Source organism: Mytilus edulis, chromosome 11, assembly GCF_963676685.1.
Source record: "Mytilus edulis chromosome 11, xbMytEdul2.2, whole genome shotgun sequence".
Lineage (NCBI taxonomy): Eukaryota > Metazoa > Mollusca > Bivalvia > Mytilida > Mytilidae > Mytilus > Mytilus edulis.
This window is the reverse complement of record NC_092354.1, coordinates 72,952,689-72,975,399: the sequence shown is the minus strand read 5'-3', so window position 1 is coordinate 72,975,399 and position 22,711 is coordinate 72,952,689. Positions and strand designations below refer to the sequence as shown.

Genomic DNA, 22,711 nt, shown 5'->3' with positions numbered 1-22,711 from the left:
AACCAACCTTGACTTCCGGCTATTATTGGCCATGCAAAAACGTACATATCAGTACAAAATATGTGATAATCAAATGTATCATATTAAAGTTATTGTTTGCTTTGATAATTATTCAGAATCGTTATTACCCCGTGAAGTCTACGGAGTTTAACAAAGCATAACAATTTTCGTGCTTGGACTATAATTAATTGTGCACATACAATCTCGTAACTCTAACAGCTGTTATAATTCCTTTCATTGCACTGGTTTTTCTACTTACTTTTATTAATATATATACCATGTGACAATATGAATAAAATCAGAATTGGAAGTATCGTCTAATTAGACATATTCAATACACAAATAAGTAAAGCGACATATTGGGGTAAATATTTGGTTTTCAACTATATATAAGAATCCGCTGTGAAACTCCACAACAAAATGACACACAAATAAAAAAGAAACCTTGGATAAATTTATGACAATCAACTCTAGCGATGTCGGGCTGTTGATTTTGTTTGTATTGTACACAATAATTTAGATATGACTTAATGCAACTGCTTACGAAGCCTGGCTATACCATAATGAACATAAGGTGATGATTTGCACTTTATCCTCCACTTTGAAACAGTAGACGTATTCTGCATCCCAGCATCGCTTTATTTCTTACTAATATATGATGCTGTCAGCATGATATCGACCTATACCTTACGATTTCTTTAATTTCAAATGGTATTGTATCCTTAAAAGGGGAAGTTGTGATAAAACTTGCCGGTCGACAAAAACACATTGGGAGTAAATCTAATAGTTTCCGTATCTAACTGTTCATACTTCCTTTAACGTTACTTTATTGATAAGAAATAAACGAATTTTTGGTATTTGCAGCAAAATTATTTGAACTTTTAGATTGTCTATATCTAAGTGTCGTTTATAGGATTATCGAATATTTCCCAAAATATATACATAGGATATATGACTTGTGTCATAAAAATGTACAAAATAGTTTTGCTCATCGCTGTAGTTTGTTTCATATTCGGAGAATTGAATGGATATTCGAATGTTTATAATGGTTTGTATATTTTTTCAATTATTTTTGAAAATCTTTTGTTAAGGTCTTAAAGCTCGAAACGAAGATTCATCCGGTTTCATGTTATATTGTAGATCTTTGGTATCTAAAACCAAGATTGTGTGTAATGTCCTTTTATCACAAATTTAAGTTCATGTTGAAGACATACTGTAATCCTTCCATATTTGCTTTGCACTTGGTAAATATGAACCTTGTTATCAGCTGTCAATTCAAAGATCACACCCAATCTAGTTGTATGTAACAAGCTTTTCTCTGATTATACCATTACAATTATATTAGGCTACAGTATCAAGAAGAAAAAACTATACCATTAACTGTTAACAGAAGCAAAAACAACAGGCTAAAGTTAACATATGTTCGTCAATTTAAACAAGATATTGAAGATACCAAGGGAACATTAAAACTCCATCAGTCGAAGCAAACTTGATAACAAAATGGCACAAAATTACGAAATGATAAGCAAGTCAACTTAACACTATGTAAATAAAAACTTGAGATATACGATAAAAACAAATAAGAAATTCATGCAATGAATGATGACAAACTAATTTAAGACATGCCAAGTCAGAGTAGAAACGATAATACTGATAGCACGGGACCAGGAAGACAGATAAAGGAAACAATTCGCCATACACAACACTGAATATTAAACAATTATCCTTTAAAAAAACGGAAATTCGGTTCTTGTTGAGATTATTAAATTATTGCTTTTAAAATAAAAAAAAATAACAAATAATAATAATTAAAATTAAACAAACCACTTACACATAAACGTATGGATTATCAAAGTACAAATATCAGTATAATCTAAGATGTCATTAGGTAGACTATATTTGCATACAACTGTTCATTATAAACGCACAAGACATAGACAAACTTAAAGATATCACAAATATTATAATATATAAATGTTTTGATAATTATATTGTAACTATTCATCCCTAATTCTTAATGTCAAATGTTATAATTTCTACGCCACAAAGTAACTTTATAAGTATTATAATAAACGACATGTCAATCTAATATCAATGCAGAACATAAAAAACGGCGTTTTTATAGACATTAATTTGAAGTGTATGAAGAAAAATAAAATAATACAAAACAAGAATGTGTCCCCAGTACACGGATGCTCCACTCGCACTATTATTTGTATGTTCAGTGGACCGTGGAATTGGGGTCAGAACTCTAATTTGACATTAAAATTAGAAAGATCATATCATAAGGAACATATATACTAAGTTTCATGTTGATTGGACTTTAACTTCATCAAAAACTACCTCGACCAAAAACTTTAACCTGAAACTGGACGGACAAACGAACGAACGGATGGACGAACGGACGCACAGACCAGAAAACATAATGCCCCTCTACTATCGTAGGTGGGGCATAAAAATATATGTTTACTCAAATGTAGGTAGAACACTTGCTAAAGATGGTACGACCAACATATCGCTGTTCGTGTATTTTTAAATATCAGTAGTGTAAACAAATAAGTTATCTATGCAATTCCATAGTTAAAACGCAACATGCTCACAAGAAAATGTGTCATAGGGGTTTAAATTCCATTGTGTCTTTGCTGTCAATGCTCTGAGTGGTCCGTAAATCATTAATGACTTAAAACACATGTACAATTGTCTAAAAAATTTCGAGTTCATATACATGGGTATTTCACGATGTTCAAATCGAATTATCGATTAAGAAAATACTTAAAGGTTGAAAACACAAACTAATGGAAACTCAACTCAGAAGAAACGAGCTTTTGTGTTTAATGTATGTCAAGCAATGAACAATTCTGGTCATGGTTAGACTTTCTAAATCCGTTTCTTTAATTAAATGTTGCTAGAAATAATATTGTCACAGCCTATGGTTCAACGCTTGTATGTATACGTATCATCAAAATTTACTTTAGAACAAGATTTTGAAAATTTCAAAATCAATCAGGATAAATCAATTAACACATTATATATTTGTTTATGCAGAAAGTAAATGTGCAACTGCTGGGAAGAATGAAACTGGTCGATTACACTGTAAGGAACATGATCACATTCATATTGAAAAGATTTGGACGGATGAAGATAAGTGCATATTTGGAAAATCTGCTAACATATCATATACAATTCGCAATGTTTCATGTATTTCAAATAGCTCGTGTGACGTCAAATATGAGACAAACATTTCTAGTAAATATCTCAACATCGTTTATAAATGTGCAGGTAAGTATTATAATGTAATGATTAACTTTCAGCACTAATTTGCAGATCAATTTGTTGAAAAAACAAAACTTTACTTCATATTTTTTTCTTTTTTTACATAAATAAGGCCGTTAGTTTTCTCGTTTGAATTGTTTTACATTGTCTTATCGGGGCCTTTAATAGCTGACTATGCAGTATGGGCTTTGCTCATTGTTGAAGGCCGTACGGTGTCCTAATTGTTAATGTCTGTGTCATTTTGGTCTTTTGTGGATAGTTGTCTCATTGGCAATCATACCACATCTTCTTTTTTATATTGTGTAGGTTGGTTAAAATCTTCATTATGTAAACTATTGGATTCACTTATGCTTGATTGACAATTTAAATGCATGGACATTTAGATATAAGCACAAAATGTCACTTTATGTTGCCATGAAAGAGATATTAGTACATATATATGTTTAAAATTGGAGTTGGTGAATTGATGGTCTACCACTTATGTTCCAACTGACAACTGACCTAGATACAGACAAACGGAACACTCGAATATACAGCAAAGGACTAAAACAATTACATTTATTACACAACATATAAAAATGCAAATATTTGTCCGACAAAAGTTTTTCTTATTAATTTAGACCACAGTAGATCAGAGAGAAACATTTCATTTATTCAAAATTGTATCTAATATTAAGTGGTGTCAAATGCATCAGAATGGCAGCAATTACGGGTAAAGTCTTACACCATTCAACATCCATGAACGCAATAGAGATTTCAAGATCATACGATAAAAATGGAAATGCTCAAACATTGCTTTTTTAGAAAATGACATTATGAAAGCTGTATGGTGACCTTTAGTTGTTAACATCTATATCACTTGTCTCTTTTGGAGAGTTGTCTCATGTGCATTCATTCCACATCTTCTTATTTTTATAATATCAGTATGTGCAAATTGTTTAAGCCATCCCGGAAAATTACTATTTTAGTACAATAAATCATAATTATCTATAACATACTTCAATATTTGTAGATTGTTTACCTTTAAAGTATAATACCACATCCGAAATTGCATGCCGAAATAACACAATAATTGAAATATATGATGTATGGATAACGAATGAACAAGAACCTTGTCCCAGTTACAAACAAACGCATAAGATACATACATTTAACAACTATCATTCAACGAAGAGTGCATTCTCTAAGAAGTGTAACTGGAAGTCCAGCTGTGAGATTTATAACAGCGACCAGCATAGAAAAGCTAGCTATATATATAGTGTGTATTATCAGTGCAAAGGTTTGTAACACGATTATATGCAAATACTATTCCTGTAAATGAATTAAAGTTTATGAAGTGATTAACTATTTTTGTAATTTGGTTCACAAAAGATTTGCTTCCATTTTACAGTTGTTTTTCTTTCTTTTCATTTCTAATATATTTATGAAGAAAAAACAACAATGACTGTTGCGATTAATTACTTAATTCCTCGTACCAATCTCAATATGTTTCTACTCTTCGTTTGCATTAACTGAATAAATATATATGCTTGACGAAGAACAAGGGGATGAAAGGATATAAGAAAATGTATCAATAAAATCGCAAAATATCAACAACTAAAATACAAGCGGGTCTTATTCCGAGAAACGGCTATTTCGAAAATTATGAGATGATGGAGTTCTGGTCGATGAGTCTCGGACATAGTAATAACGATGACAGGAAGCATTATAAGAACCAATGTTTTAAAAAAGGCGGTTCATTATCTAACATTTATGATACAGGCCATCGGACGTAAGTCAGCATAACACTCCCTCATTCATAACGGGTGTTTACGTGTATGCATGCTCACGCGGGTAAACTGTACAGCGTTGCTTTGGTTTCTGTCATCGAAAGTAGTAAGTCTTTGAGCTATCTATTAGTAAACCGACATCACAGATAATGAGTACAGAGGAGCTGACCGAACTCGTCCGTTCAGTTGTAATGACCGAGATGTGACTGGAATGTGATTGATGCAAAGTCAGTCTAGTACAAAGCAGGGTTAATATTCATTTTACATCAACATCTTTTTTTTTGTCATTGGAAAAAAACGTAATAGTTTCCCAAAACGAACATTAGTGTACTAAGCACGAACCCAATCACAAATCGGAGATAATATCATGTAATCTGGTATTCTTAGGTGCTCCAGAGGGGTAAGTGGATCCTGATACACATGTGCCACTCGTCTTATTATTCATGTAAGAAAAATCCCGGTGATAAGTTTAATTTCACGGATAAAATTTTATAAAAAGAGGGCGTGAATGTGGTAACGACAATTTCAACATATAAAGTTTCTATAATTTCAGCTGAAAACAAATCTTTAGAATTTGAAAAAGATATATCACGTCAAGGTATATATACCATACATACTTAAATTTGCAAAGCAAATAATTGTGATTGTAATTGTAATTGTTGTTGTTTTCATTACCAAATAAAATATCAATTATGAAATCAATTTGTAAATATATAACAAACGATTTATATCATTTAAAAGAGGGACGAAAGATACCAAAGGGACAGTCAAACTCATAAATCTAAAACAAACTGACAACGCCATGGCTAAAAATGAAAAAGACCATCAAACAACAGCACACACGACACAACATAAAAAACTAAAGAATAAACAACACGAACCCCATCAAAAAACTAGGGGTGATCTCCGGAAGGGTAATCAGATCCTGCTCCACATGCGGCACCCGTCGTGTTGATTATGTGATACCATTTATGATAATGCAAAATCACTAAAGAAGAACCTAGCGAAAAATATTCGCAATTAGTACGTTTTATTTCACAAATATAAATTTTTGAGACTTCAATATTTCTTAATTGAAAAGATGCAATAATGCAGCGTCAAATTATTCGTATACCATACATCATGCACTGTTTACCTTCTTATCAAATAAAACATAAACTTTATGTTAAATATCTGGTAATAAAAAAAGTATTTTATAGGTGGTGTTATTGCAGGAGTATTTTTTGGAATACTGGTAATACTGTGTATACTTGTAGCGGTATTCATTTTCAGGTACTGTCACATTGTGTGCAAGATAACTTAAAGATACACGTTTTGCTCCCATTAAAAAAAGCTTCGTAATATAACATACTAGTATTTGAAAATTGTTATTTGAAACACATTACTGTCATCAAGAACCAATAAACAAAATGTTGTAATTAATATCATAAAGTACGTTTCCATCATGAAAACTTTATTGGGTCAAATACGTATATAGACATGATAGAACCCTGAGACAATTGATCTAAACGATAATCCATGAGCATATTACCTTGACATAATATTATATATACCTCAACTTTGTTTTGATAAATCTTATAATGGAAATGAAAGTAAAAAAAATTACAAATGTACAGAAAATCCTTAGATAAAAAAAAACCGGTCAAATGAACTATAATTCTAAGTTTCAGCAATTCATTTTTTTCAAATAACATGCATAACTGACCTAACATTATACTTAGCATTTTTCAATTAGAATTTCTCTCCCCTGATAACAGCTGGGTAAAACGGTCTTTGAACAAAGCTTTATTAGACGTTACAGTTACTCGAATAGTGAATATTTATCAACATAAAACAAAAGATGTGCATTTGACTAAAAACGAAAATACAATTCCTTAAACCTTTTATCTGCAGGAGACGGATTATTCACAAAAACAAAACAGATATATCAAATGCAACATACGGACACAACAAAGAACCAAAGGAATGTCAAAATGGAACCCAGAACAACATCATATCAAATTCAATTTATACAGAGTTACTTTCTTCGATTGAATATACTTATGCCATACTCAGTGCAGAACCTGACTCATTTGCTCAACATGGAAACCATAAAAACAGCATATCAAATTCGACTTATATAGAGCTAGATAATTCGGGTGAATACTCTTATGCCACACCTAGTGGAGAACCTGACATCAGTGCTGAACAGAACAAAATTTCAGAAGTACATCAAAATGGAAATCATAATAGCGACATATCAAATTCACCTTATGAGATGGCTTCATCGATAGAATACGCGTATGCCATGACGATTAGAGAACCTCAATAACAACCTTATGTAGTAGTCTATCTCAATAAAGGAAATTATAGCTTTTTTGTATATTGACCATATATTTTCATACATCACAGTATCCTTAACAGCACTTTACTCTTCCCTTTTCATATGCTTTCTTTTTATAAAACCGTAACATGTCAAATACAATTATGATTGATTACCTTCATTAGACTGATACATGTAAGTACGATGATAGTCCGTTGGAAGGGGACGATAAATGGCTGACCCGTGTTAAGAGAGAGCCATATCTCTTGCACGTAAAAGACACCCTTGTAGATTTCGAAAAAGAGTAGGCTTATGCCGCTACAAGGCAGCACTCGAAAGTGGAAAGGGATTAATATAAGTTGCAATAACTTGTTTCCAAATCCACTATAAATAAATATGTTTAAACGAAACGAAACTAAATACTTTGTGTTATAAATATTGAGTTATCTCCAGTCTACTCTGTCAAATCAAACGCCTGACTGACAATTGCGTCCATCTTATACCCTAACATAGTGTATACTCCTTGCATTATGCATTTTCAAAATAAGAAATAAGAAAGCACTATAACGGCAAACATTGCTTGATCAACAAATCTACAGTCCGTGTTAGCACATGCATTTAATATGCAAAAACGACAACTTTGACGTTTGTAAAATCTGCTCACATGTCACAGTTTGAATAAATACGTAAAAGAAAGGTTATTAGTTAGTGCTTTATCTTAAAAGAATTATTCTTTTTTTTTCTTTTTTGATATTGTCAATAAAATAAAATCGGTTCTTTTACAATTTTTTTATGTAATATAAACAAACACCATAAGTTTCAGCATCGGTGTTACTTAGTTATACACTTCGGGTAACTGCGTGTCCGGTTTTAATCCAGACACGCCGATCCCTCAATGTTCGGCTTTTACAGCAGGCTAGCCATTTAGGCATGTGAACTCTTGTATGAAAGATTCAGCAAAATTTTAAAGAAATATGTCGTAACAAAATTTCAATTTTTACTAATTGACGAAATTTACAATTATTTCAAAACGTCTCTATAGACACTAACCTGTGGATTGAGGTGTTGTGTCGGACACAGTTTTATCTCCATGGAATTAAGACAATAGCCTTAAATAAATATTGCAAGTCACAAAAAACAAAACTCATGTAAATATTTTTTCCGTTTTTAACTGAAATACTTCCTTTTAATTTACGATGGTGATAAGAAACTAACACGATTTTATATCGTGATGTTTTTTCCTTAATTGATATGTGGAATATGCGTATCTGAGTGTCTTGTCGTGGGTTATTGAATATTTACCAACATAAAAAAATGTATGTACAAGAATTTCCATGACGTTCACTTGTGCTAAATAATCAATATGTACAAAATATTTTATTTCGTAGTTTGTGGGATATTCTGTAGTTTAAATGGATATTCGAGTGCATATAATGGTTTGTATACTTTTCAATGGTCTTTTCAAGTCTTTTTAAAACGGTTATATACTATTGTGTACATAATATAGATTAATTTTCAGGTTCATTTTTGGAATTGAGTATAATTTAAGTTCCTTGTAATCTAACACAATAATTGTGACAAATGCATAATATCCGATTATCATAAGACGTTAAATCATCATTAAGACAACAATGTTGGCAGCCTTTTCAGAATTGCGTTGAGCTTTGTGAATTTGAACAACCAGCGGTCTATTCACAGATTACACTTCTTTAAATTGAGGAGAGGTTATAATTTGTCCATTTTTTAACTATACAAAAACACAAAGAGTCAGGATGAACGATCTGGAAAGAACATAAAACCTGTAAAATGACGAACGATAAGTTCACATTACACTATGTAGAAAACTAAAACAACAAGCACAGTAAAGACATATAAAGTCAAAATAGGAACGAAATGAATGCTATCACGACAGCAAGAAGGCAAATAAAGAAACAAGTATATATAGTTCACCATACACAAAACTTTAAATTGAGGAAATTTGCGATTAAAAAAATGGGCTGTCATTTTTTGTTTGAGATTATAAAATTTTCACTTTAGAAATAAATAAATAATCAGTATTTTATGTACAAGTAAAATTAACAAAAAGTTGTCAATAAAATAACCTCTGTATATCCCTGGAAGTCAGTTCAGAATAATAACTTCCGAGAATAATAGACAATATGAAACGTAAAATAAGAAAAAACAATAATAAACTGCAAGGGAAAGACCTTTGTAAAATGACAAAATCAGAAGCTCAAACACACCTTACTAATGGAATAAAAACTATCATATTCCCGTTTTATTTATGGTAAAAGTACTTTTCACGTATATGACAGTCGCATTGAATTCCAAGTTACGTTATTTGTTTAATCAAAATTATTAGCCATTTAACTTACAAAATGTGTTTGAGTTAATCATATATTTTTTTACAGTTCAGGTTTTTCTTCAACTTCGTTATTTATTTTGCCTTCAAACTTTTTTTATTCAAGCTTCCCTGATGGGTTGTTGTGAACGAAACGCATGTCTGTCGTATAAAAATATAAGCCTTTATTGTTGCTGTTTTTTAACTTTGGACGAAAAAAAAAACCTATTGATTTTGATTGAGCAAAAAAACAACGCGAATGTTTACTCTTACATTTTATCAATTTCCTCAAAAGCCTTGTAAAAAATTAAAACAAATATGTGTGCAGTATTTATAAATGCCGTATGGGAACATCAAAGGATTAAGTTCAAAGTACCAACTTAGAAGTTCACGCAATAGATCGACAGCTGCTGAAATGTAAGCTCTCAGAATTACATCAATCAAGAGGTGAATAAATTGATTAAATAGTGCAACAGCAAATTAATCTGTAATATGTAAAAATAAATCGAAAACATCTTACTTAAAAGGTTTAACACTATATAAGATGTAAGGTGTCATAAAATATTATACATTTGTATGTAGCTGTTCATTATGAAAATACAACAAATTGAAAAAACTAAAACATAACATAAACATATTAAAAGTTAGAAGAACATAATGTAATAAGTAATTATTTGTCCGTAGTTGATCAAGCATAATCTAAAAAGCTTCAAATATTTACGCCACATGATGCATTCTCATTTACGAACACAGTTTGATCCTCGATGTTTTAAATGTGTTAAGTTGAAGCGTATAAAGTGTACATAATGATAATATGTTTACAAGGACTATGATGTAGGAAGGAAACTTCATAAAAATAATACGACACAGCACAATATCAATATTTTTAAAAATAGACTAGCATTTACGCCTTATGTAAAGCTCCCTAGCATGAGTGGAGGAGGTAGAATAATGATGTTAACGTATTCGCTCTTTTGTTTGATGTACATGTATGTTAATGCTGGCTATGGTGAGACTTTCTTGATCACTTTATAATACTTGGGGTTGCTAGAAGTAAAACTGTTGCAGCTTTTAGTTTAATGCTTTTAACTTTATGTTAAGGATGAAATGGTTTAAAGAAATCACAAGTATATATGTATAAATCAAGTGCTACCATTAACACGTTAGCTCAAAGAAAGGTTAGGGATACTATTGTTGGTTCGTACGGTGACCTATAATTGTTAATTTCTGTGTAATTTTGGTCTCTTGTGGAGAGTTGTCTTGTTTGCAATCATACCACATCTTCTTTTTTATATTGATTGATCAACGTCTGTCCCTTTCCTGGTACAAATCTTATAAACCAAGAAATTTATTTTCACATTACCGTATTGATTCAGTTGTTAGAATTATATCGTGTATATATGTATCAACTTATCTCATAATATCTTTTAAGAAAGTAAATGCGCAACCGCTGACAAGAATGAAACTGGTCGCTTACACTGCCAGGACCACAAGTACATTCATATTGAAAAGATTTGGACGGATGAGGATAAATGCATAGTAAGAAAATCTGCTAATGTATCGCACGAAATTCACAATATGTCATGTCGCTCAAACAGCTCGTGTGATGTCAAACATGAAACAAACAGTGATAGTAAATATCTCAACGTGATTTATAGATGTGCAGGTACGTATTATAATACAATGCCTTCCAGTAAGTACTTTAGAAATCATTGAGGTTGGTGGTGAGGTACGTTTTCTGAGCATTCCGCTTAAAATTGATTACAAATAAGTTGTACCGATGTTCAGTTAATAAGTACAAACAGACGAAAGGTATTTGATAAGAATATTATCAGCGGAATGAGACCATGCAATTATGTCGACTTTGTGAAAGCACTTGATTCTTTTTTTATGATTGAAAATGCATCTTATTAATATGCTAGAAAAGCTATATAACTGATAAAATATCATTATAGTGGAACTGTAGAGAAAACAATTTAAGAAAGGAAGATTGTTGTGATAACAGGTCAACGAAAAGGAGAACTATAGACAAAGAATACGATGGGATACAGTAAATCATTAAAAACAATTGTATATAACACAACGTTAAAATAATGGCCAGAAATAATATTGACCTCATTAATTTAGACAACAGTAGATCAGTGAGACAAATTTCTATAATGGAAAATGATTTCACAAATTTAGGTGTGTCACGTTCGCCTGAATGGCAGGGAGAAAAAAACGAACTCACAAAAATATACAGTAAAGGACGCATGGAAATAATTCCAAATGAAGAAAAAAAACAAATATTTACAGCTTCTTTTGAAAATGATACAATATAAGTATGTAAAAATTGATTGAGCAATCTGTAAAACTTAATAAGTACAATAAACCATAGCTATAACATACTTTAATATTTTTAGATTGTTTACCTTTAACGTATAATACCACATCCGAAATAGCATGCCGAACCAACATGGTAATTGAAATATATGATGTATGGATAACTTCAGTGCATGAACATTGTCCCGGTTTAAACCAAACACATATAAATCATACTTTTAACGCCTACGTTCCTGTAAAGAGGGAATTTTCACAAAAGTGTAACAAGAAGTCCAGGTGCAAGATTTACAACAGTAACCAGTTAACAGCTAGTGTGTATTATCATTGCAAAGGTTTGTAAAAACAAAATCGTATACGCTTAGGTGAGAATGCAATTCGCTATTATGAATGTGTAGTAAATGAATTAATTACTTCTTATATTTGAAATTTGATTCGAAAGCAAACATATTACAGCTTGTTTTTGGTCTTTTTTATTTATTTTATATCAATACAAATACAACAATACAGTTTGTGAGACACTACTTTGAAAGGTAACTATGGAATCACGCACCAACCTTACTTTATTTTTCTACCGGTTGTATTCGTTACTGGGACATGCATATATGTATGAACATTTACTGGATAATATAATGTCTGGTTTTTGTTTGTTTAAAATATCAAAAAAATCGTGAAATTTAACTCTTCTAGCAAAATGCAAACAGTCGGTATTTCGAAACTAATGATAAGACTGCACCTCACTGTGTACCAATTACTCCCGAAATTTGCACAATTCATAAAAGATCTAGACCGATTGTTATCTGATTTTTTTTCAAAATCCAAGATGGAGGAAATAAACAAGGATTAAAATTTTATTTTAGGACCAGACACCCAAGCTACTTTAAAAGCGTTTTTCCTATATTTTTTGTGTGTTTTTTCTGCATGCCATTTTTTGTTTCATGATGGATACCCCATATCCTTTATTATTCATACTAGACTTAACCAAAGGACATTTGAGCACTTCTTCCGTTTATAACAGACTGCCTTGTTAGTCTCGCTGTAGCATGTTTGACCCAGGCCAAGTACAGGAGGTGGTGGGTTCGAACACTGGCTGAGTAAAACAAAAGATATTAAAATTGGTATTTGCTGCTTCTCTGCTAGACATGCGGCTTTCAGCAGTAAGATCAAAGACTGGTAGGCCAGAGTAATGTGCCCGTGTAAGGTGACATGTATTCCTACGGACTGTTACTTTATAAAAAAGCACATTCAAAATCTGGTTCCTTATGTCATCATAGTACAAAACAGTGTTCAAATTTCGCATTAACAAGTAATCTTCCTGAATATGTCTTTTCTTCATAAATGTAAGATTTTAAATGGATTTAGATGTTCTTTTTAGAATCAAAGAGTTTTAAATAGGCTACAACTACAAGGTTTATGCTATTTCAGGTAAAGACGGTTTGGTAGATATGGCAAGAAATACGTCACGTCAAGGTATTAACGCCCAACTTGACCAAAGGGAGTCTAATGAAAGGATAAAACAAATATTGCACTGATTTCTGAAGAAATCCAAAAGGGTCTTAATAGTTTGTAACAACTGTGTTATATGAACCAGTTTCGTTTACAGGTTTAACAGTACAAAATCTGAAAATGAATTGGAAACAATATAGTCGAAAATATTTATATTGAAACCCCCGCCAATGAAGAAAGGCACAGTGAAAGATATTCACAAATACAATTCGAAAAGTTTATTACATGATTGTCTTGAAATTAATTAGTATATGTCCTTTTAAAACTACAAATCTGTCAAATTTAATCGATAAAATTCTTGAGAGTACCAAAGTTAAAGTCATAAGAAACGAGTGACCGGTGAAAAATAATGTTCTTCCAATTCTTGAACTAATGCATACAAACATCCTAAACTTCGTCTTCTGTGCTCGAATTTATCATTTTTTTTTCGTGTAAATTTCGTATAATTGTCAATTTTTTTTCTCAATCGGTCAGTGTTGTTGTGAAAATATGGCAGGTAATTAAAGTTCGGTTTTGAAGCCGAAGTTTAACGATTGTCACCTGTTTGTCAACAATTGACGAAAAATAAACAAAAAAGCATGGAAATTGAGCACGTGTTTAACATGTAAATTCAGATAATAGTTTATTTTAAGGACATCCATGCGTATTGTGGTCACCGGATTTTTACGAGATGGGTCACACTGAGGTCACCTTGCATACGGAAAATATGTCGGGGGAATAGCTTGCTGGAAGGAAGCTATTCAAATAAAGTAAACTTCTTCTAAATATGAATAAATTAAAGAATTTTCTTCAGAAAAAAGTATATGTACATAAGTTTTATAATGAAAACTATCCATTGAGTTATAAAAATCATATGCATTAATTTTTTTTGATTTGAGGTTTCTTATGACTTTAATATTTCATAAAAATAGGACAGTCGATATTACGCCAGTCTAAAGTTCAAAATAGTTGATACCACACTTCCGTTTATACAGAGCAATGATTTTTATTCTCTATTACGAAATATACTTTTTTTGTCTTATAGGTGTTGTAATTGCAGCCGTAGTTATTGGAATATTGATAATCGTTGGAATACTTGTGGCGGTATGCATTTTCAGGTACTGTTTAAGGTTTGTGAGATAAATTAGAGTTAAGCATTCACTAAATATGGCATAGGCAAAAAATGAATGTTGATTGTTTGGTGTTGCCTACCTACCCACATAAAAAGCAGTATACCCGAAAAGATTTCAAACAGAAACATTCTAGTAGTGATATCTGCTATTAGAACTTGAAGGAGGAAAACTTAAACAAGGCTTTTTAAGACTGGACAATTACTCACAAACGAATGTTTCTAATTTACATATGAGTGTGTTTATATACATGTAAAATCACAAATAAAATTCGATACACTTTATATTTACAGAAGACAGACTGCTCACAACAACAATATGAAAACAGAACCTGAAATCATCTCTGAACAATATGAAGTACCAAATGAACATCAAAATGGAGGCCAGAACAACGCCATATTAAATTTACCTTATGAGATTGCTTCATCGATAGGATACTCGCATGGCCTTACGAGTGCAGCACCGGACTCCAATGCTGAACAATACAAACTACAAAAGGAACATACAAATGGAGGCAAGAACAAAGCCATATTAAGTTCACCTTATGATATGGCTTCATCGATAGAATACTCCTTTGAAATGACGAGTGCAAAACCAGACTCCATTGATGAACAATACGAACTACCAAAGGAACATACAAATGAAGGCAAGAACAACACCATGGTAAATTCACCTTATGAGGAGATTGCGTCATCGATAGAATATGTATATGCTATAACGAAATCAGAACCGGACTCAATTTGTGTAAAGAATACTGGGGGTTATAATGAGCATTTGCATGTAAAAGGAAAAGGAACTAAAGGAAAACTATCGTTTGATATTGAAAATCCAAAAAGTAGTACTTATTCCCATCTAAGAGACGCTGATGGTGGTTCTGATATTACGTATGACCATACGTCACATGGGAGAGTTCAAAGGACTCCAGAAGGTGATTATGATGTATCTTGTAACAGAATTACAGAAGATGAATATAACATATCAGATAACTATAATGTGTCATTTAGCAAAGATTCGGATTATAACCAGTTCTAGATATGCGCTGACATGAATGTTAATTCAAGCAGTAAATTACTGCACTTCTGTATAGTGTTGCTAGTCTTTCTTTTTTTTTGTCTTTTTTTGGGGGGGGGGGGGGGGGGGTTGACATTGTCAGTTTGTATTCGACTTTTGAGTTGGAATATTCCTTTGCTATCTTTCGTCTCTCCATTATTAATTAGATTAAAGTTGTGATGAAGTTGAAGTTTAGAAATATAATATATAATCTAGTTAAGTTTATGTTCTTAAAAACGAAGTACACTCTTATAAACTGTATTTAATCCACCATTTGCTACATTTGAAAATGCCTGTACCAAGTCAGGAATATGACAGTTCTTGTCCATTCGTTTTTGGTGTGTTTTGTCATTTGATTATGGACTTTCCGATTAGATTTTTCTCTGAGTTCAGTATTTGTGTGATTTTACTTTTTAATGTATTGCTTCAAGTTTTTTGGCAACCTTTGTAATTAATTAATAATATTATTTTTAATTAATAATAAAATATAATTAGTGGCAAGAAATTTTTTCACTTACTAATTCTTGCATATCTGATTTGAAAAGAAATTATTTCAGGCAATATACTTATAAAACAGCATATGCTTCAGTTTTTTTTGTTCAGTTCAAAGGTGGAAACTTTGCATATTTGTGTTAATATTTTTGTTTTTTCAAAAAATTGTATATTGTGAATGTGATTTGTTGCTATGGAAACCATCAGCTTACATGTAGATGAACTATGAAAATAATATAATTTATTGTGTTTTTTAAATTGCAATCAACTGATCATTTAACATGAGTTTTAAGAAATTAAAGTGGAAAAAACAATTTCTAACCAAGCTAAATGATTCATGTTCAAGCCTCTGAAAAGCTTACATACTGGACCTTTTGTTACTTAATTTACGGTATGGGTTTTGTCTACGTTGTCCATAAATTCATAGAAATTAATCCAATATCCACTCATGTTGGTGTGAATACTGTCTATGTAGTGATTGTTTACACCTGTGGCTTTGTCAGGAGTCTTCGGTTATAGGCGATCAATCCACTTTAGGAATAGGTACCTGGCTACGTATACTATCAGTTAAATACTATATCATTTTGTGTATGTGTCTCACATTATACATACAATACACTCAGAAAAGATACATTTTTATACATAAGCCGGGCTGTACATAGTACACCTCCTTAATTTTATGTTATCAAAGGGGGGCGAGAGATACCAAAGGGACAGTCAAACTCATAAATCGAAAATAAACTGACAACGCCATGGCGAAAAATGAAAAAGACAGAGACAAACAAGTCAGCCTCATAATAATAAAGAAACAAGTCGGCAAGAAGAAGGACACAATTTGTACCCATTGGAATGCCGACAGTCTGTTGAAAAACACGTCTTCCGAACGTAACAAATATGTTGTCAATCAGGAAATCAAGCATCTTGATAATGTCAGTTTCAGAGAATTTTTTGTTTGAATCAGAGTGGTCCTTTACAAAGTATGATTTATCCCTCCCTACGACAAGATACTTGTATCTACGTTGGTCATTCTTTTTTATGAAACAAAGCAATACCAACTCTTTCAATTTGTCTTTTAGTTTTGAATTTGGAATACTAGTGTAAAGTGTAGAAAAGTCAAATGTTTTAACACTATTACAAGATGAAAGAGAGTTGCCACTTAGATTGTATGTACTCTAAAAGATCTTTGGAATTTTTCGGTATCCACCTCTGATTCACGTCACCTCTAGAATAGGCAGTTTCACAATAACTTTGAAGCCCGTCTTTGATTGCTGATAAAATAGATGTTAATAATTTAGAGAGGTTTCGTGGAGCACTTGGAAGACCCAGTAATATACCGTTGTTTGTAAAGACACTTATGTAGTTTAGGTATCCAATACAGCGAAGGAAGATCCAGCTCTTCATCTTTGGTTAAAATTTCAAAGGAACATAGAACAGACCTATGATTATCCGGGATTTCCTCTTTGGTAAGTGTCGTGAGGGTATATGTTGAGTTTCTAAGTGAATTTCAATACCTAATTTGTTTATCAAGCAGTTAATATAATGAGTTTTACACACAAAAACGATGTTGTTTGGGGCTTTATCTGCGGGGACAACAATATATTTGTCATGGAGGTAGGATAAATGTTTTACAACAGTCGGATCTATACAGATTGACGTAGCATGGGCATTGATAGACCCATTCAGTTTCTTAATTCTGATTTGTATCAACGACCTCACTGTCTTAATCCATTCTGAAAGAGTGTCTACGTCTTCTTTCTCCATTGCCTGGCATAATCCTTGACTGAATCCATCAAAATTTTAAAGTTGTATTTCCAATTGATGGATTTAGGCGTACGATATATCGGACCTTTAGATAACACATTTCGTAGTAAAAAGCGGATCAGAGTTGTCTCGCTTGCACTAATATAAAATTACCATTAAAGGAAACTAATGTTGGGCGGTACAAGTCTTGATCCCTCTGCACTTGAGGGAATCTAATCTGAATTATATGAGCATACAGTTTTTTTCGCAACACGTTAAAAAAAACCATTATAAAACGAATTATGTATACAAACACTTGGGAATGACAAGGAATATTATACCATCTTCTTAAATAATTGTTTTGTGTTGTTTCATTCTGGTTCACAGTCTAATCAATATGTATAACAGTTACACCAGTTATGTACAATACAAGTTTCATTATTTTCCAAAATATAGTGTTAAACAAAAAATTCCGCTATATTAATTAAACAAAAATACAAAAATAATAAAACTATAACTGACTTCCACTAGTAAAAGATTATGTTGGAGAAGGTACGGAATATGTCCTTCAACATTAAGCCCTATACCTCTTGTATAGTGTGTCACCCTCCATGATTGAGGAGTCCAAAGGTGACTGTTGCATTAATGGTATCAATTCTTGGAGGACAATATGTCTTTGTTATGAACGTATTTGCCTTTAATGGATAGTTAACATTTATCTTTTAAGATTGTGATATGCATTACCCTTTGAATGTAGTTAACTTAGAGACATATACGAGGGTGAGGATGGCGTTTTCAGAGAGAATAATGTACACAAAATATTCAATCCAATTAACATATAAGGAATATAGATTAATGTACACAAAAAATAAATTAATAGAGAAAAATGGACCAAAAATTAAGGAATATAGATCGAAGATGGGTTGCTAAAAAATACATGTAAAAATAGAGAATAATATAATAGGTAAAAGCTGGCTTAAAGATTACAAGAAAACAAACATGAAGGACTCCCCATACAGACATTCATATATACGTCAGTTTTATATTACAAATACCAACATGACCAAAGGGAAACCAAAAGCCATAAGGCGAATAAAAACGGACAACACATTTTAATAATAAAAAAAGTACAAACAGACAGGGAACAAACAACTAATTATATCAACCAGAAAGTACCAGCAAGATAAAGATTAAACAACACAAACTACTCTATAAAAGCTGGGTAAGTAAAAAGGTAGAAAAAGAGGGACGAAAGATACCAGATGGACAGTCAAACTCATAGATCGAAAATAAATTGAAAACGCCATGGCTTAAAAATAAAAAAGATACACAGACTAATAATCAAACACATGACACAACATAGAAAACTAAAAACTAAACAACACGACTCGAGTTTTACCCAACCCAAATACTTTGGGTGAACTCAGATACTCTGGAAGAGTAAGCAGATCCTGCTCCACATTTGGCAACCGTCGTGTTGCTCATGTTATTACAAACCCCAGTCTATGGAAGAAGCGTATCGATAAAAACTTTTCTTATATCACAAAGCGATATTGTCTAATATCAATTGTAAATATGCTGACATTCCATGCGGAAAATGTTGTTTTCAGCAACGAAAAATTAAGAAAATACTAACTTTAAAACGTATTGTTCAAATATAAACAACAATTGAGTCTAAATATACATTGAGAAGTTAGTTAGAAGCTAAAGTTTATGTCCGTGTAAAATTTGAAGTGCTGTGTTTTTCTTATATACATAAATAAACAATGCGATACTTTTAAAATAGCAATGTGATACTTTTAAAATATCAATGCGATACTTTTAAAATATCATAGCAGTATTTTTCTTATATCAATATTAGTACCGATTAGTATTAATATTAGAAATATGACAGTTGTTATTTATTCGTTTGATGTGTTTTATCATTTGATTTTACCATTTAATAAGGGACTTTCTGTTTTGAATTTTCCTCGGAGTTCAGTATTTTTGTGATTTTACTTCTTAATAGTATTGTATGTAAATAAGCAGTTTGAAGACCATTGCTTATATTCAAATTGTTTTTGGTAGCATCTTACAAATTTCTCAATTGGTTTTGGAAGCAAAACTAATCAAATAAGGGTTTAATAAATAATGCCGTAATCAAATAGCTAAGTATCAAAATGATTGTTCACATATGTAACATTTAGCAAATTTCATAATGAACGCACCGAAAATATATATATCCGATATGCTCGCAAAGCACGCATAGAAGACTTTCATTGGATAAAAATAAAACTTACTTGTGACAAAGATGAATCATACTGTCCTCGTTCAGATTGATTCGACAAAATCTGACCTGTACTTTTGAATCTCCTTTTTTTTTTTACAAAATAGACCGTTGGTTTTCCTGTTTGAATGGTTTAACACCAGCAATGTTCTTGTTCCTATATAGCGTGGTGTTCGCTGTGAGCCAAGGCTCCGTGTTTAAGGACCTACTTCGATCTATAATGGTTTACTTTAAACAAATTATAACTTTGATGGAAAGTTGTCTCATTCGAACTCATGCACCATCTTCTTATATCTATAAATCTTTTAAATTTCCCCTTATAGATAACTGCTTTCCAGTCCTCCAACTGAACGATCTAAATGTATGAATATAGAAAAGATATATACACATTTCTTCAAAGCCCATACCGTATAGTCAGCTATAAAAGGCCCGATAAGACAAAGTAAAAAAATTCAAACGAGAAAACTAACGGCCTTATTTATATAAAAAAAAATGAACGAAAAACAAATATGTAACACATAAACAAACGACAACAACTGAATTACAGGCTCCTGACTTCGGACAGGCACATACATAAATAATGTGGCGAGGTTAAACATGTTAGTTAGTCGGTTAAACCATGTGATTGAAAACAATAGACTGAACAGATTATTAACACTTTCAACTATCAATAGGGTCAAGAAACATTTTTGAAATGATAGGTTCATATAAGCGTTAATTTTGTTACCAGTTACGAAATTTTAGTGATATTGATCCTAAAACATTAAACCGGTCATGATCAAAGTTTGTGAATTAAGTTTGTAGTTTTCTTGACATGCATTGTGACGTGTCATCGTATTCATTTTGTATTAGAAAACTATAGCAGTTATATTAGAAAAGTATCGCATTCATAAATTTTTGATAATAAAATATCATCGCTATGATATAAGACAAATATCGCATTGATATTTTAAAATATAGCAGTATCGTTGACTTAAAGGTGATTTAGTCGTAGCAAACAATTGAATTCATCTCAACTGCATTCCACTGAATTTGCTACATGATACTGGTAGAATGTGTACATCTACAAATGATAAATCGTGCATTTATGTTTCATTTATTCAATAATTCAATTTTCTCGTTTAAATACACCTTGCTTGTTATTAAATAATATAACTCATGAAAATTATACACAAGACGTATGTCGTGTTAAATGTCACCCTGTTTTAAGAAAAGAGTCATTACTTTATACCGAGAAATATGCCTTTCTTCGTACAAATGCTAACATTCGTCTGAAATTTCCCACAATGCAACTCGTTGATATAAGACAATATCGCTCGTTGATATAAGACAATATCGCTCGTTGATATAAGAAAAGCTTTTATCGAATCGCTTCTTCCATAGACTGAACCGGTAAATAATCTAACTCGTTAGGTCATATTCGTGAAAAGGGATTGTTTATTATATGTTTTCGTTAATTATAAAATTAAAGATAACTTGATTAAGTATTTATATACTGAAAAAATGCACTAAAATGAATGGCAGTATTACTACGACTGGTCTTCACTCTTTGCCATAGAAATCGTACAACTACTCGAGTTCGCTGTAGGCATTTTGAATTTATGAGAATTTTCCAAAACATGGTTTCTCAATGAAATAAACATAATAGTTCTTGAAACACTGGTCATTATCGTGATACATGGACTGCCCGTAGGACAGTGGTATTGAATGCGACAGCGATAATGACCTCGCCTTTGGCTCAGTCATTATCACTATCTTAGTCAATACCACTGTCCTGTGGGCATCCATATATCACAATAATGATCAATAATGATCAGTTTTTCAAGAACTATTACATAAATAACATACCGATATTAATAATAATAGCCTCTTGCTAGAACTAGCTCTTATTTTAATAGTTTCATTCCTTCCACTATAAGACTTTGGAATAGTCTTCCTTTGAGTTTACAAAAATCACCAAGTTTGGGTATATTTAGAAGTGGACTGGATAAGTTTTATAGGACTGATGATATATTTAAACCTTTCAACTATGGGATAAGGAAACTTAATATAAGTCATTGTCAACTCAGAAATAATGCCAGCAACCTTAAATCTCATTTGTTTAATCAGTTTTTATCCGAGAACACTTTTTGCACATACTGTAACCATCCTGTTGAGGATAACCAACATTTCTTTTTTATTTGCCCTAAGTATAATGATGTAAGACAGATCCTTCTTGATTCCATTTACTCCATTGTTGATAATGTTGACATAAATTTTGAATTACTACTTTTTGGAAACAGATTATTTTCATATGATATGAATATTGCTATTTTTAAATCTGTTCAGAAATATATCAGTGACACTCAACGTTTTGTTTGAAACTTAAAAGTTTCTTTAATTTTTGTTTCGTCTAGTTTTATTTTTTATTTTTTTTCTACACTCCAACATTAATTCATTTATTCCACTAAGCAAGCTTAGTGTCTCTTTCAAGCCATAAATATATTTCTAATGACTTATAAAGGATATTTGCATGTTTCAAGGTACTTTAAATAACTGATGATT

The 22,711-nt window shown here is 31.7% G+C and overlaps 1 protein-coding gene across 1 annotated transcript; it reads left to right on the top strand.

Annotated features, from left to right (window-relative positions):
• Positions 1-8,446: 8,446 nt before the first annotated feature.
• On the top strand, positions 8,447-16,196 carry LOC139496233 (uncharacterized). The gene is made up of 5 exons (XM_071284728.1): positions 8,447-8,780; positions 11,118-11,351; positions 12,088-13,474; positions 14,535-14,607; positions 14,913-16,196. The coding sequence occupies exons 3-5, from the start codon at positions 13,450-13,452 to the stop codon at positions 15,649-15,651; spliced, it is 837 nt and encodes a 278-aa protein (XP_071140829.1). The 5' UTR covers positions 8,447-8,780; positions 11,118-11,351; positions 12,088-13,449; the 3' UTR covers positions 15,652-16,196.
• Positions 16,197-22,711: the final 6,515 nt, after the last annotated feature.

Coding starts and splice junctions, on each gene's coding strand:
- LOC139496233 (XM_071284728.1), top strand. CDS start 13,450: ATGGCAAGAAATACGTCACGTCAAG. Junction 13,475..14,534: donor AAGAAATACGTCACGTCAAG/GTATTAACGCCC, acceptor TTTGTCTTATAG/GTGTTGTAATTGCAGCCGTA. Junction 14,608..14,912: donor GTGGCGGTATGCATTTTCAG/GTACTGTTTAAG, acceptor TTATATTTACAG/AAGACAGACTGCTCACAACA.